Source organism: Erpetoichthys calabaricus, chromosome 18, assembly GCF_900747795.2.
Source record: "Erpetoichthys calabaricus chromosome 18, fErpCal1.3, whole genome shotgun sequence".
Lineage (NCBI taxonomy): Eukaryota > Metazoa > Chordata > Cladistia > Polypteriformes > Polypteridae > Erpetoichthys > Erpetoichthys calabaricus.
In genome coordinates this window covers 42,150,728-42,166,578 of record NC_041411.2, presented here as the reverse complement: position 1 = coordinate 42,166,578, position 15,851 = coordinate 42,150,728, and the positions used below count along the sequence as shown (strand labels likewise).

Below are 15,851 nucleotides of genomic sequence, written 5' to 3'. Positions count from 1 at the left end.
TTGATTAGAATCTGCTTTTGACACTTGATGCCGAAAATCTGTCAGTGATGCATTTTCATTAGCTTTGTTCTTATTGTACAAGTATCTTATTGTATTAGAATCTTAATGTTAAAGCTCCTTACTGTGGTGTGTGCGGTTAGTAGCACTATATAATTTAAAAAAAAAAAAAATTTTTGCAAATTGTTTACGCAGTGGGCGGCACGGTGGCGCAGTGAGTAGCGCTGCTGCCTCGCAGTTGGGAGACCTGGGGACCTGGGTTCGCTTCCCGGGTCCTCCCTGCGTGGAGTTTGCATGTTCTCCCCATGTCTGCGTGGGTTTCCTCCGGGCGCTCCGGTTTCCTCCCACAGTCCAAAGACATGCAGGTTAGGTGGATTGGTGATTCTAAATTGTGGGTGTGTTTGTGTGTGTCCTGTGGTGGGTTGGCACCCTGCCCGGGATTGGTTCCTGCCTTGTGCCCTGTGTTGGCTGGGATTGGCTCCAGCAGACCCAAGTGAAACTGTGTTCGGATTCAGTGGGTTGGAAAATGGATGGATGTTTACACAGTATAACAGCAAAACAAAAGTACAAGGGATTTTTTGTTTAAAAAAGGTGCTAATTTTTTTGGATCATAAGCAATATGATAGTGTTATATACTTATTCATATTTTGAATCAATAATGGAATGTGATTGGCTGCATGCCACTACTGCACAGTGAAAGTAATGGATTTTTAATATACATATCTGGTGGACACTGCTGCCTACTGGATCTAGCATCCATTTGTTGTCTGTGAAATTTATATGTTCTTCTTGTGTTTGTATATGTTTTCCTCCTAAATCTGTAGAAACGTATGTCAGGTTAATTGATTTTCTTTGTATGAATGTGTATGCATGCATGTACTGTGATGCATTGGTGTCCGGCACTGCTAAGTTACACTCACGACCTTGTCCAATAATTTGGTTTAGGCAAGTTACAGAAGGTTTGCACATTTCCTGCTGCCAAACACTCAACTTAAAGTCTCCACCCACAGCCTTCTCACCTTGCAGAATTTGATTCATTGGGTTCTTATGACTTCATATTACGTTACCTACAGTGGTTTTTCTGGACACTTTGTTTTCACCCATCTGTTTTCTGAATGAAAGCTGTTCATTAAAGAATCCCACAGCTGTTCATTTTTGGTAGGGAGAATGTTGTACTGGAAATAACATTTGCTAATATTATGTTTATTGACCAATAGCCTGGTAATCTCTTTATTAAAAGTATAGCCTGAACTAACCTAAGAATCCACCCTAATATTTTCACATTTCTACAGAATGCAGTTATTATAGACACTTTGTTATAAAAGGCTTTGTCAGAATCCAAATGGACTCGAGCCACAGCACTATTAGTACATCATATCTCCTATTCAGGGGTTCTGGTTTAAATAAGATGTATCAAGCGCAAAAGATGTAGTGTGCTGTTAATGAAACAGCTGGTAAGAAAACAAATTTAGTGAGAAATCCAAAAAAATGTCAGTGATACCAAGTTTCTTTGACATATTTTATTAGAATTTTAATACATCAATTTCTGGCAAGAAAATGCCATCTTTTTGGTTTTTCTCAGAGTTTTAAGCAGCACATTTTAGTCCTTATGCAGATACTTATTATGAAGACATTTATTTTGTCATGTCCATTTAAAGTTATAATGTTCTTTACCTAGGATACACTAATGTATAACAGATTCAAGTACCCTAACACAGCAGCAGCAACATTAATATTCTTTATCACAATCAGAAAAGTGAGTAAGTGCGAAATTAATTTTCTAAACAACTTTACTTTCAAGTAGAAAACATACACACGTATATATTATAATCACCAGACTTGCTACTGTGCTAAAATTTAAATTTTTATATTTGCAAATAGTATAGATCAAACCTAATCCCCCATCCATCCTTCCCCCAACTATGTGTATATGGCCCATTTCACACTAACAGTCCACCCTGTGTTTTGTTAGTTTAGTACAAAACATCAGCCAGTGTTACTGGCGAAGTTAACCTACCAACATATGTGATATGCAAGCTGTTGTCATTTCATACTTCTTTTTCTTTTGTCTGTGTGGTTTACATAAAAAGATGCTTATGAATCTGAAGACTGTGCTGACACCTTCATATTAAAGAGAGAAAATTAAAACAGATACAGTCAATCCCTGTAAGAAAATCTAATATTACTGATTTAATAGACACTCCCTAGTACTACTCTACTAAATTTACTCAAGATTTTTAGTTTACTTTAGTCTTGGTATTCTGTTTTAGCCTCTTTTTTTTAAGAAATTTTAATTTATATTATTCACTATTTATTTAACAAATTATGGAGATGCAGACGTTTGGATAACTGCAGGATGAAAAACCAAGCCATCCCACTTACTGTCCCAGTAGTGTCTGTACTGTTGAATGTCTTGATGTTTTTGGTGGAGACAATGCATTTATTCACCTTTTATTCAGTTACAAAATGGTTAGGGCTCAGTTATTAGATGCTTGATCAAACTTTCCATGAAACTGTTGTGGCTTTTCTTTCATAAGGTTGACCTTTCACAAAATGATATGTGAAACACTGCAAGCATCCTTCTTAGAATGCTAATGTGAAAGGGGGTTTCACAATGTGTCATTTCTGACCTCAAGTAGCATTTCACCCAGTGTACAAAAATATTGTTTAATCTTGTAGAACATATTGCCTCAGCACAGGAAATTAAGTACATCTTTCTGATTTAATTTACAATAGTTTGGAGGCAATTTGTATAATCCTTCCAGAAGAACAGTAGTGTATGTGTGTATATACAACCCTCCGCTTTCCCATGAATAAATAGTAATGTTTATAAAATATACATGTGGCACTGCATTTTACAGAATCAGTCAGTTAAATGGAATATGCATAGAAAAATAAATAACATTTCAACATAGGTAAGTCTAAAGTGCTCCTTAATTTGAGGAATACTTACAGCCTTTTAAATATATTTAGTTACAAAAACAATGCTTAATTCAAAGATATGACTTCTTGTGAATGATGTAATGCACTGTCTCCTCTGTGAGCCGTAAGTGACCTGTATGTAAGAAAGTCCTTCATTTTTGTGGGGATTGGTAGAGCCAGTACCTGATGGGTTGACAAAAAGTTCCGAAGGGTCTGGCGGCAAAGGTGTCGTAAGCTTGGTATTACCATGGGAGAGCACCAAAACTGAACATGACCATCTCTTGTGCTGAAAAAGTTAAAAGAATATTTTACTTTATGAACAGGAACAAACAACAATAAATCTCCCAGCAACAAAATTACTTGCACAACATTTTCAAAACTATTATTAAAAATGGATTGTGGGGGTCCAGAAAACCAGGTAGATTTCTTTATTAGCTACTGTTTTTTCTAACCCTTTAAGCTCTGCACAAAGCTCAGGTCTGCAAAAACATCATTGTCTTGTGTTGCCCGACCATCTCTGACCTTTAAAGTGTTCTCAATGTGGAGTTCAAATCCGTTTCCCATGAAGTCTCACAGCCTAAAGGCTGGGATTGGTGGGTGAATCTAAAGGTGAAATGGGAGAATTGTGGGGTTGGACAGAATGAAAAGTGGGCAAGTTAGCTTCTTGGCAACCGAATGTGCAGTTAACTGCGAAGACAGACCCAGCCATTTTAGTAGAAGTTTATTTTCCCTTCTGTTAGCACCTTTCTCATGCTTCCCTCCATTATATTGTTTTTTATGAACATACTTTTTTTGTTATCTGTGGCTCCTTTTGTGGAAAAATTACATGAGTGCACAATCTTTTGACATGACTTAGAGGGAAATATTTTAAAAACCTGTAGTGTCCCAATTACGATGACTATTTTGCTGAATGAATCTATGATCACCACTAGCTTCAAAAGGACAAAATGTACAGCCTGGTACATTCACTTCAGTTGTGATGAAGAGCTTACAGAGACTGGTACTAAGACACAAACAGAATATTCTAGATTGTCTTGATCAACTCCAGTTTGGATAGCATCACAACCGATCCTCAGGTGATGCCATATCCCTTATTCATACCACCCTGGCACACTTATGACAGCCTCATGTTTACAGACAACAGTTCAGCATTGAACACGGTTGTATCATCAGAGCTAACCACAAAACTCCCCCACTTTAGAATTTTATGCCATCCCCTGGAACTGGATTAAGGACTTTATAAAACCAACAGACTCCAGTATGTGGATTGGCAGCATCACATACTCCATGTTAACCCTCAACACAGGCATTCCACAGGGACAACATTCTACCTCAAAAAGGCAAACAGGATTATTAAAGACCATGGCCATCCTGCATGGTTGCATTTTTCACTCCTGGCAAACAGGCCATTAGACAATTAGCACTCATGGCAGAAAATTCAGGGACTGTTTTTATCCAAAGATTTTAAGGTTACTAAGTAGCCAAAAATAAGAACAGATATTGCAATGTATACAAAAAAACCTTGTGTATAAACAAATACACAATGTATGTTTGTGATAAGTGTATATATTGCATGCTATGTATATTTTTATGTGTTTTTGTTGGTATAGTGTAATTGTCACTGTTCTGGGGAGATATACAATTAAGACTTTTATTTATACATGACATTAAACTTGAACTCTATTTTCTATACCAGTTTTTAAAGCAGGTTATAGAGGGAGCAGTCCATAACCATTCCACAAAGTCTAGAACATATTAATATTTTTATGCATTAAAAAGGCACAAAAACAAGTCTTAAGAATGATAATGTTGGTTACCCTGTTGCAAGGATGCCACCGTGTGGATGAAAAACACAGCATAACCCATTGGTTACAGGGGTTTGGGTATCAGGACTTTCCACAACAGGAATCTCTATTCCCAAAGCCCAAATTCTCATATCCCTGAAAAAGTAAAAATGTAACATTCTGGGATTAGACATTATTAGAGTATGCGGTAGTTATAAAACATGAATTGTAGCAGCCTTGTGAAACAAATCATACGATTTAAGTGGTGTCAAAAGCCCACAGTACTGAAAATCATATCTTCCCTACCTGTCCTCTGCAACAGTTGCAAAGTATAAACCTTCTGGTGAAAAACGGACAGATCGCAGAAGAACATCATGGATGGTGTTACTGAGTGGGCCAGGAAAGTAATGACTAATGATCAAAAGAAATCATAAAAATATACAATTGTGGCTGATGTCACACACAAATAATTGTTCAATTGCCTAACAGCAATCGGCAGTTTACATGAAGGTTAAAAGAATTTTTTTTTTTTTTTAATGCGTGCAAAGAAAATTTATAATTTGTGAAGAAACTTCATTAAATATCTGACTATGCGTAGTAGACTAGGTTATTTAACTGTAAGAAGAAATTAACACTGCCAAGAAAGTTAACATACTGTACCATAACTCAATTAACGTCTTGCCAGTGTATGGATCCCACAGGCGCACCTGGTGGTCAAAAGCTGCAGTTATGAGCAAAGCCCCATCGGGAGAAAAATCACATGAAATTACATAATTCCTGTGACCCTCCAGCTTTCTAATGAAAGTATAAGATCGCATACTCCACAAGAAGACCTGTAACAAAAAGAAGAAATTAATTTTATTGCTTATGAAGGTATTAAAAAATTTGGGAAGATCATGAATACAACGTTATTCAAGAATATGTCAAGACAGGATCCCAATGAAAGTAGAATCCCACAAAAATACATTGAGTCTTTATGAGTAAGTGAAAGGCACTATGGATAATGTAGCATGTTTTGCAGCCACCACAAAAAGTGAAATGAAAATGGGGTGAAGACTTGGAAATTGAAGAGCTGTTTTGATTTTACATGAAGAGAGCAGGGTGGCAGATACAGTGTCTAGAAAATTTTGCAAATGTTACAAAATAGTGAGCTGGCACTTACATATTTTTCTCCAGAGACTGAAGCAATCATACTGCAGTTGGGTGAAACACAGCAGCAGTAAACCCATTGTGTGTGGCCTTTAAGCACTTTGGGGTTTGTATCCGCTGCAAGAAGAAAAGATCCAACTTAGAAACTTGTCTGTATGCAATGGAATATTTTATGAAGTACATATTCAGCATAAACCCTGACCAAAGTGTATTTTATTGTGGCATAAACATGATCAAAAATGTAAAATAATGTATGTTGATTTTTTGTCTTTATGTATTTCAGATATTATAAACACTACTGACACCTCTAGTGACCAGTCTTCTCACTACATATTAGTTGGATTTAGGAGTAAATGAGCAAACCAAAGAGCCGTACATTGTGCTTCTAAGTTCTTATTATTATCTGTGTTTGATCTAAAGAGTTAAATGGTTAAAAAATCTAAAAAGTGCCTTGTTGGGAAAACTTTTTTTTCTTAGGAGTAGGGATGCAGCTATGAGTTGAAGGTCAGCACCTGCACCTACCCGAGTGAAGTGCTGAGAAGGTTTGAGGGCCCTATATGGGAAATGGAGTTTAACCAATTAGAATAAAGGAGGTAAAAATATACAGTGTGTGGTTTTTGTGGGTAAAAAAAATAGTGAAATATTATCAAGGTTCCTATTTTTGTAGCCAATAAGATGGTTTTTTTTTTATATTATAGCTGAGATATGCAAATTTGTTATGCAAGGGCTGTGCCCTTTGTTCAGTGGCAATCCTTCCTATAAATTTGTTAACTGAAAGGATCTCCCTTTTCACAAAAAGAAATAAACACAAGATGACAGGCTTCCTCCTGCCTGTTTTTTCAGGGTGATTATATCAATTGCATTTCTTCCACATTTGACAATAAGTTTACACCCTACTTGGAATAAAATGAAAATTTTAGATATTTATATAAAATGGCCAAACAATGGTAGAATGACTTAGCAGTAAGCTTCAATCAGTTAGTTCAGTCTTTTTAGTTGGCCAATAAAAGGTGTCATTTTGCTTGGCTTTTCTCTACATTCATAATGGCTAACACGGTACAACACCCTAGTACTACAGAAAAAAAAAAATTAACTTTTTATTTTGTTAAAACAGTGAATCTATTTTCTGATTTTTTTTCTGTGAGTTTTAATGTGGATCAGTTATTCTGTGCTCCATTCATTTCAAGTCTATTGTCTAAAAAGAGACCAAGACATCATATTAAAAATATATAAAAATTAAATTAATAGTAAAACTTGACTAATGATTGACACAAATGATAAGTAATCAGCCACTTTCTTAGTCTGTGCCTATTTACTGCAGCAAAAACCTATCAATATAAGTAACTTCAGTTGGGACAAAGGACTATTTGAACCAATTGTTTAAATCTTCAAAATCTAGGACCAGTGAACTACTAACTGGAATTATGCGAGTTTTGTCTGAGAGAAAGCACTCTGCTTTCCTGAATACTTGCTTATTAAATGCATACAGTAGGTCTGTCTGATTTGACAGTTGGGACTTCATTTGGTTTTACTGTTCATTTTAAGTTTTTATTTTTGTTGCTAACGGTAAGTTTTTCAAATGAAGCCAGCAGAACGATCGTTAAGAGAGACACCATACAAGATTAATCTAAATAAATATAGACATAATATTAGAATTCACGCTAAAATGACTCAGCTTCTTTAAAAAAGTAGAGGTGCTGTTGACTCTTTTTGCAGACTGATGATATAGTTTGATTAAAAGTCAGTTTTGAGTCTAGGTGTATCCCAAGATGTGTGTAACTTTAAACAATTCTTTGATGATTGCTTTCTGTAGGTGAATAGTGTTTTTTCTAAAACTGATTAGTTCCTTTGTTTCTATAATGTTGAATTACAGAAAAGACTCGCCACACCAGTTAAACATGTCTGTGTATGTTTTCCCTCTGGGTGTGTTAGTTTATTTGGAAACTCCAAATTGACCACTGAGTGCGAGTGGACTCTGTGATGGATTTATGTCTTTCCCTGATAACCCTGATGCTACAAGTGTAGATTTCTAGCCTCTTGTGACCCTGAACTGTAATAAGTGGGCCTGTCAATTCCATGTTAAGGGTTTGATACAAGTATTTATTTGGGGAAAATAAACAATTGTACTGTATTTTTAATGTATCTTTGTTTTTGTTATAGTTTTTAATATGGGAAGGCACAATATCAAATAAGGCTTGCTTGTTTACATCTTGAAGTTAGGTACATTGTCAATAAAAACATTTTTATTAGAGGTGTTCAAAATTTAACTTCCAAACATATGTTGTTTAACATGCCAAGCTAGAAAAATTCAGTTTTTTAAATAAAGAAGGAAGGGTGCTACTAAAGTACAATAGGCCACCATTGTGGTTTAGTGGAGCTGCGCTTTAATGCACCACATTAAAGATTAATTCCTAACATACACATAATAGTTTTACTGTGAGGAAATATCTTAACCTGTAAGGTATTCAATACTTGAAAGCTGTGTGTTAAATATGTACTTATTATGAAAAGTGCAAAATAAAACAAAATGTGCCTGCTGTGCATAATTGTTGTTTTTTTTTTTTTATTATGACTTACCTCCCTTTGTCAGATTCCAGATATGAAGAGTCTTATCACGGGATGCAGATACAAGAGACCATCCACCATTTGGAGCAAAAGCCAAATCTCTTACTACATCCTGATGCCCCGTAAGACAAAAGAGGAAATTACCTTTAAAAAAAAAAAAAAAAAAAAGATCCTTCAGGTTGCCACTCACTTTACCCATGTATTAAGGTGAAATTACTGTATGTATAAATATTTTAATTGAGTATTAAGGTACATAGCCTTTACACTTCATAATTCCTTCTTCATTTAGATATTGTTTCTAAACTGTTCAATTTGCACAAATGAACATATTAGAAAGCTGATTTCAACTGAAAGCAAAATAAGTAAATTTCGAAAATGATTAAAATGCTGTGAATCAAATTTGGATTTGAAGTAGTATAGGATATACTAGTCTACACACTCAGTTGAGTGTTGGGTGATGAAGAGGCTAAAAGACAAATCATGTCAGACCATTTTATCTTTTATAAGATCCCATAACCAACAAAGCACTGCTGCCTCTCAACAAGGACACTTGGGTTCAAGTCCCAAGTATTCCCTTTGAGGAGTTTGCATTCTGTCCCAATGCCTGTGTGGGTTTCCTCTGGGTCCTTCAGTTTTCTCCCACAATCCAAAAACATATGGGTTAGGTGGATGGAAATGGTAAATTGGCCCCAGTGTGTGTGTATGTGTTGTGTATGTATTTCACCCTGTGGTGGACTGGTGCCCTGTCCAGGATTACCGAGATAGGTTCCATCCTCCCAGTGACCCAGCTCTGGATAAAGGTTTGGCTGGATAGATATTGAAATAAACAAAAAGGGCGGGAGGATGTACTTTCCACAAAGTATCTGGGTATCCAAAGCTTTAATCATCTTTTTTGCTTTGATTGTATTAGTTAAGTATGTTTGGATAAGTGTCTATCAACTTTGCATACTTGCATTTTGTAATTTTAAAACTAATCTTTCTTTAGAAGTGTTCTAGCACAAGCACACTGTAAGGAGATCTCTAGTACACGGCCCTCTTTAGGTGAATCCAGACATTAAATACAGAATTGAGGCCAAATTCCAGGATATTGATCTTCCTTTTTTAAGTAATTTCATGATTCAGATGACTATGTTTTGTATTGTTGTAATGCTGAAAAGATTAAATCTGTCCTTAAAAATAAGCAATTTGAGAAAGGGGATAGTAGGATATGCTCTAAACTAACTTGATATTTTAAGCTATTTTCCCCTTGTTCTGAACAAAGTTCTTGCCCCATCTCAATGAAGTAATCCTATAGCATAATGTCACCACCATTCTTGGCAGGTACTGTGGTCTTTGAAGTGATGAGCTGTCTTAGCTGTGCACTTAAGAAATTTTAAAGGTTTCAACCTTGGTATCATCAGATCGTAAGACATTTTCACATATGATTTTAGGAGATGGAATGTGGTATGTTTTGAAGTTTTTACAGGCTTGGATATTCTTTTATTTTTTTTAAGGGAAATGCACTTCATTTTCCCACAACATCCCAAATACAACACCTGTGGTGACCAGTTACAACTATGAACTCTTGTAGCTCATTTTAAGTAACTACTGTTCCTTAGGCATTATCCTTAATGAGCTTTCTCCTTGATCAAACATCAGTTATAGAGGGACATCCCGACTTTGCCAATGTCTCCATGGTTCCATATTTCCTCCATTTCTTAATGATGGTCTTCACAGTATTCCATGGTAGACTTTCTCTTCATGTATACCTTCCAACAATAAGATTCTGTTTAAAACTTTCTGTGGATTATAGATATCCCTGTTCAATGCAGCCAAGAAGCCTTCAGGGAAGTCCTTCAAGAAATTACGATTTTACTTATGGCTGATCAAAGTCACTACACTTGTTAAAGGTGGAAGAAACACTTATAACTTAATTTGCCTGGAATTCATACTTTGCATCAACACAATCTGATTAGAACAGTGATATCCACTTAACCTGGAAATTATAAAGAAATGTAAATCCACAACACCAAAGGGGGCAACATACAAAACAGATAAAGCATGCACTAAAAAGAAAGACTTATTTAGGTTTGTTAATCGCAGTGATATTTCATGCTAGAACACCTTGTTTGCTACATGAAAGCATCAGCCATAGCTTCTATGGTAAACCTAAACAAAAAAACCCCACATTTTTCTAATCTAATAACCATACTAAAACTACAATGTACCTGTTTTCACATCCCAGACTTTAATGAAACCATTGTTCAGACCTGTAGCAAGAATAAGCGTCGATAGAAAATATTTGGATGGACGAATGTTGCCCTCTCTGCCTTGAAGTCCACGTGGCCCAAAGGCTAAGCTCCACACAATCTGGCCACAGTCTAAGGTTTTTTCCTTTGCGCTGTTGTTTTCCTGCTGTCCAGCGGTGGAAAAGCAAGGCTTGCAAGCATTATTCCTAGGCACTCTTAAGAAAAAAACCAAAATGTTACATTTTATGTATATAACGTTTATAGATTCATTCTCTTAAAGAATGAATACATGTTCATTATTTCTGTAACATTTATGGGAGAGAAACCACAGAAAATTAAAAGGACACCGTAGTCAAATGTTCATTTCCTCATATACACGTTTAGAACTGAATTGTAAAAGTACACAGAGCATGAATGCAATAAATGGTGATACTTTAATCTCTGAAGCCATGCCACTGACCTACCTGATTTTGTCCTCTAAGGGCCAAGGCACCAGCTTGACAATACCATGTCCCATTGACCATGCAAAGTAGGAACCATCAGGTGAAAATTCAAGACTCCATGTCTCACAGCCAGACCGCCTGTCTAGAGGCTGTGGGTGAAGTGGCACCAACTCCTGTATCAGGGTGGCCTTCTCTGTAAAAGAGTTCAAGTCAGACTATATTTTAAAAAGTGTTTATGCAGTAATATAGCAACTATATATAACTCATCTACCTCAAGAACAGTGTTAGTTCATGTTCAATGGATCAATCCTTATTTTATATAGTGCCCTTCACATAGTACACAATCACAATGCACTTAGATAGATAGATAGATACTTTATTGATCCCAATGGGAAATTCACAAAATTCACTTTACAAAGCAATTAAAAAATGTCACAGAGTTAAAATATACTAAATAACAATTAATAACCTATGGTCATGTGGCTGAGTTAGTTTGTTTTATTGTGAACATTCACATTAAACAAAATTCACAATATATAAAACAGAAGAATTTCAGTATAAAAAAAAAATAGTTTTGAGAATGTTCACAACAGAAGCCTTAAGTGGAGGCCTAGTTGATTGATTTTTTTCTCCATTTCGTTTTTTTGCAGCTTTATCGAAAAAAGGCCCCTTATATTTCGTGTGTTTGATTTACATTGTTTGTACTATATTAAAAGCTAGTGAGATTTTAAAATGTAATGAGATAAACTGAAAGATGTCAGCTTCGGAGTATACATCGTCAAAGATTCCATGGTGTCATCGGACACTTTTTTGGACATAAATATGTGGGCAGACAAATTAGGACAAATGCCACGTTGTAAAAATAATACGCCAGAATCATCAATAAATGCTCCATTGTTCCGTTCGACTTAAAATCATTCATTATCTCGTGCCCACATAGCATGACAGATCTTGGACACCTCCCTTGATCACTAAATACCCCGCCCTCCTATCCTTCACTGACTGCGACTTTCGCACCTTGTGACACTTCCTTTCCACGCCCACAACACCCCGCTGGCCTACTCCCCAGATTTGTTTAGCGGTTTCACCCTAGTTCCAGTACCTGTCTTAATCCTTGAACGCTTATCTTCCATCGTCCTGACCTTCTTCCTTAATCAGGACCGCAAAAGAAAACGATGGGGAGTCAAATCCGAAACAGCTTGCAGTGGGCGACGAGGCCCGAGTGGGCGGCGCTAACCTGTACGCCGTATTCCATAGCTTTCAGTAAATGCCGGGCTCTCCTTTTCCCATGCAAACACAACCAGGCGTAGAAACCAGTTCGCTCTTCCACACGATGAGACATAAAACAGTACTCAACACGCCCAGCACAGCCTCTGCGCTTTCTCTCAAGACTGTCACGAGGAGGCCCCACCCCTTCCGGCTGCTCCGCCTAAGTCGCTATGGAAACCAACAGCGCACGAGACTTAGAGCACCAGAAGGTTCCCTCCCCTTGGCCACTGAAGTCAGTCAAAGGTGAGATTTTACTGATACCTGCTAAAGTTTTATTTTTCGCTAGCCCAAGGCAAGCATATAGGAGCTCTCCCGAGGGGCGTCTTGTTGGACTAAGTTGGGAACTGACTATAGCTACGCGACGACTTCAGGTGTTTGTTCAGCGCAAGAAAACAAGCCGTTCGAGTTGATGAGGTGAACCGTCAGCATCCCACCTCCATGCATGCGTAACTGTATAAAACTCTGATAATATTAAAATTAATTTACGGAAAAATCCGACAGCTTCAACAGTTTGTAAAGTATTAAAATTAATTTACGGAAAAATCCGACAGCTTCAACAGTTTGTATTGTCCACAGTCAAACCTACTCTTACTATTAAGTATTTTAACTGTTTTTTTTTTTCTTCATGAAATACCTAACAGTTTATTTTAGTATTTTTATGCAGAAGCCAATTCTAATTAAAATGCTGATTCGTTCTACGGTCCGCTCCTGCTCCCTTATCCGCAATCTCGAAAAGTAACTTCTTCTTTCTCTAAACTTAAGGTGCCTAATGTGTTGTGTGTGAGAGATGTTATTTTAGCTGGGTCGATACAGCTACTTCGGAAGGCTTAGCTTATATGAGAGTTTGATCGTTTTTCGAAAACAGCTATCGTTTTAATGGGCACAGCAGCCCTTGTATTGGTATTTGCATCGAAGTGCTGTGTAACGATGATCTTGGGGGGAAAAACACAGAAATAATTGCAAGAAAAGAGCTTGAGGGATTAGGTGCATCAAGATATTAAACATTTTCTATTAAATAAAATGCACATATTCTAGAGGTGCGGTATGACAGCAGGAAGAACCTGCCTAATTAAACGATGACCACTAATTAAATGTATATTATAATAAAAACATAGTCAAAAAGGTTGCTTATTTTTTGTATCTAATTTTAACTTAATTCAACTTAAAATTATCATGTTTGCTTATGTTACGTAGCTAGTAACTTCGACATAATTAGTTCCCTTGGATATCAAATTAACACAATTAAAATATGTTGAAACGAAACCATTAAATTATCTTTTAACAGAGGCGTAATCAGCCTCGGGGATTGTTGTCTTTACTCGTCTGTTTCAAGTTACTCTTCCTCAAAATTAACATTTTTTTAATATTCGAAATATTCCAGTTTTCTCAATACACAGTTAATTTAAAATAAACAAGTTGTGTGTACGTGACTATCCAATTTTTTCATAAAGTTTGATTTACCACCCCATTTTTTTTCACGTCTCCATGGGATCGCCACACCTTTGTACATTTGCAAACAAAGTTAAAAGACTTTTAGTGAATTAGGGTTTTTTTGTTTGTTTTTTAATTCTGCTTTTTGATACACTGGCACATTCGTTGCACACGGTACATTAGCTTTTTCTTTGCATTGTTTGATTAATGTTAAAAATACATGAAAAGAGAACTCACCAAAAAATGTAACAAGTGTTTCAGAATGATGTTGTGTGGGAGATGATGTGTTAGGGAGAGGATGTTTAGATACATTTTTTTCACAGATAAGAAGCGTCCAAGGCTAGATTTGTTCACATTTTCAGACATTAGATACTTGTTTTGGGAAAGCAGCTGGGCACAGCAAGTGTGGGTGGATGTGGAAGGATTATTGGAATAGGTAGAAGATTCTGTTGATTTTCCTCATCTCCCTACCTTCCTCTATGCTGGAAAAAATATTGCTCAGTTTTGAGGACTTGGACAGCATTTCTGCAATTTTACAGTTACTCCCTTTCAAAGATCCAAGAGGACATTGGGAAAAGGATCTCTCACTCAACTTATCAGAAAAAGAGCGGAAGGTAGCAATGCAGAGAATTCATTTGAGCTCCATATGCGCAAAGCATACAATTATTCAACTCAAAATTATATATCAAGCACATCTGTCTTGTTTAAAATTGTCCAAAATGTTTCCAGGGCAAGATCCATCCTGCAAACACTGTAATCAAGTTCCAGCCTCACTGAGTCACATGTTTTGGACCTGCACCAAATTAACATCATTCTGGACCAACATTTTGAAGTGCCTTTCAGACAGCCTTGGTGTCACAATCCCTCTTAATCCATTAACAGTTGTGTTTGGTGTTCTTCCAGATGGGCTTAAAGTGGAGAAGGACAAACAAATTGTGATGGCCTTCACTACACTATTGGCACGCAGACTTATCTTGCTCAACTGGAAGAATCCTAACTCTCCTCTTTTAAGTCAGTGGGTAACTGATGTTTTATACTATTTGAAATTGGACAAAAATCAGATTCTCACTTAAAGGATCTGTGCAGAACATTTTCAAAACCTGGCAGATTTAATCAATAACATTTTAGATTAAGCTCTTAAAGCACTGAGGAAATAGATTCTGTCCCCATTTCTTATCCATTTATCTTTATCCGCTTATTAAACTCATCAATTTACTTATTTTTACTAGCTTTAAGTTTTACTGTGTTGGCCATGCTCTCTTTCTCAGGGGTGGGGGTTGATTTGTTTTCAATCCTATTTTTTGTAAAAATGTATCTATTTGTATGGAAAAATTACAATAAAATCAATAAAATTAAAAAAACAGTTGATTTTGTCTGGCAAGCAATAGTAAAAGCTCAAAGGAAGATGTGGGTGATTATTAGTCTGCCAAAGAAGTGGATACGGGATGCCAGGTGTATTCTAAAAACCAAAATGTAATCAGATGTATTGCTGTTGGTAGAAACGTTTGAAAAGAGTTAGAAGGGAAAGTAAAGAGAGAGATTGAGAAGTGGAGATTCACAGCTGCTAAGGAAAGATGGAAGGGTTTGTGGATATTGGGGAATGAGATTTTTAATTAAAGATAAATGTTTGTAAAATGGACATTAGTCAGATATTTTGGAAAGATGATGGTCTAAGTTTTTTATATTAAAATATGGCAATTTTGGTGTTTTTCAACAGTCATATTTTTGTTATACTATGTAATAGAATTTGATATACTATAATAGGAATTATAATTCTTTTGAGAATGATGATAATAAGGAATGAAAAATTTGAATAAGAAAAAATTGCTTTGTATTTTGTTTTGTGTAAACAAAATTTACTTTAAAAAAATTCTCAACTATTTGAGTTGCTATAGTATAAAATGCTAATTAGGATCAATGTGACATAGTTAGCTTTTAAATAATATCAATGAATGGCCTTGATTACTTTTTTTTGGAATTGTTAGTCCTCTACAGGTGGATTAGTTAATTTAATCAAGTTAAAATAAATTTATTTAATAAACACATAATTAAGTAGGACTTAA

At 36.0% G+C, this 15,851-nt stretch overlaps 1 protein-coding gene across 2 annotated transcripts in view; it reads right to left on the bottom strand.

The window, feature by feature from the left end:
- Positions 1–12,518, bottom strand: part of wsb2 (WD repeat and SOCS box containing 2) — a 53,304-nt gene extending 40,786 nt beyond the window's left edge. The window contains exons 1-9 of one of the 2 annotated variants that reach the window (XR_007933916.1): positions 12,191–12,518; positions 11,110–11,281; positions 10,625–10,860; positions 8,430–8,561; positions 5,866–5,969; positions 5,364–5,536; positions 5,010–5,114; positions 4,737–4,859; positions 1,726–3,205 (exon numbers count right to left, since the gene is read on the bottom strand). Coding sequence is in view for 1 of the 2 variants with exons in the window: in XM_028825445.2 (XP_028681278.1) it covers positions 2,986–3,205; positions 4,737–4,859; positions 5,010–5,114; positions 5,364–5,536; positions 5,866–5,969; positions 8,430–8,561; positions 10,625–10,860; positions 11,110–11,281; positions 12,191–12,221 (1,296 nt within the window). In the remaining variant the exon portion in view is untranslated. Of the gene's footprint in view, positions 1–1,502; positions 3,206–4,736; positions 4,860–5,009; positions 5,115–5,363; positions 5,537–5,865; positions 5,970–8,429; positions 8,562–10,624; positions 10,861–11,109; positions 11,282–12,190 lie in introns of those variants that run through there. The other variant, XM_028825445.2, reaches the window with a different exon arrangement.
- Positions 12,519–15,851: the final 3,333 nt, after the last annotated feature.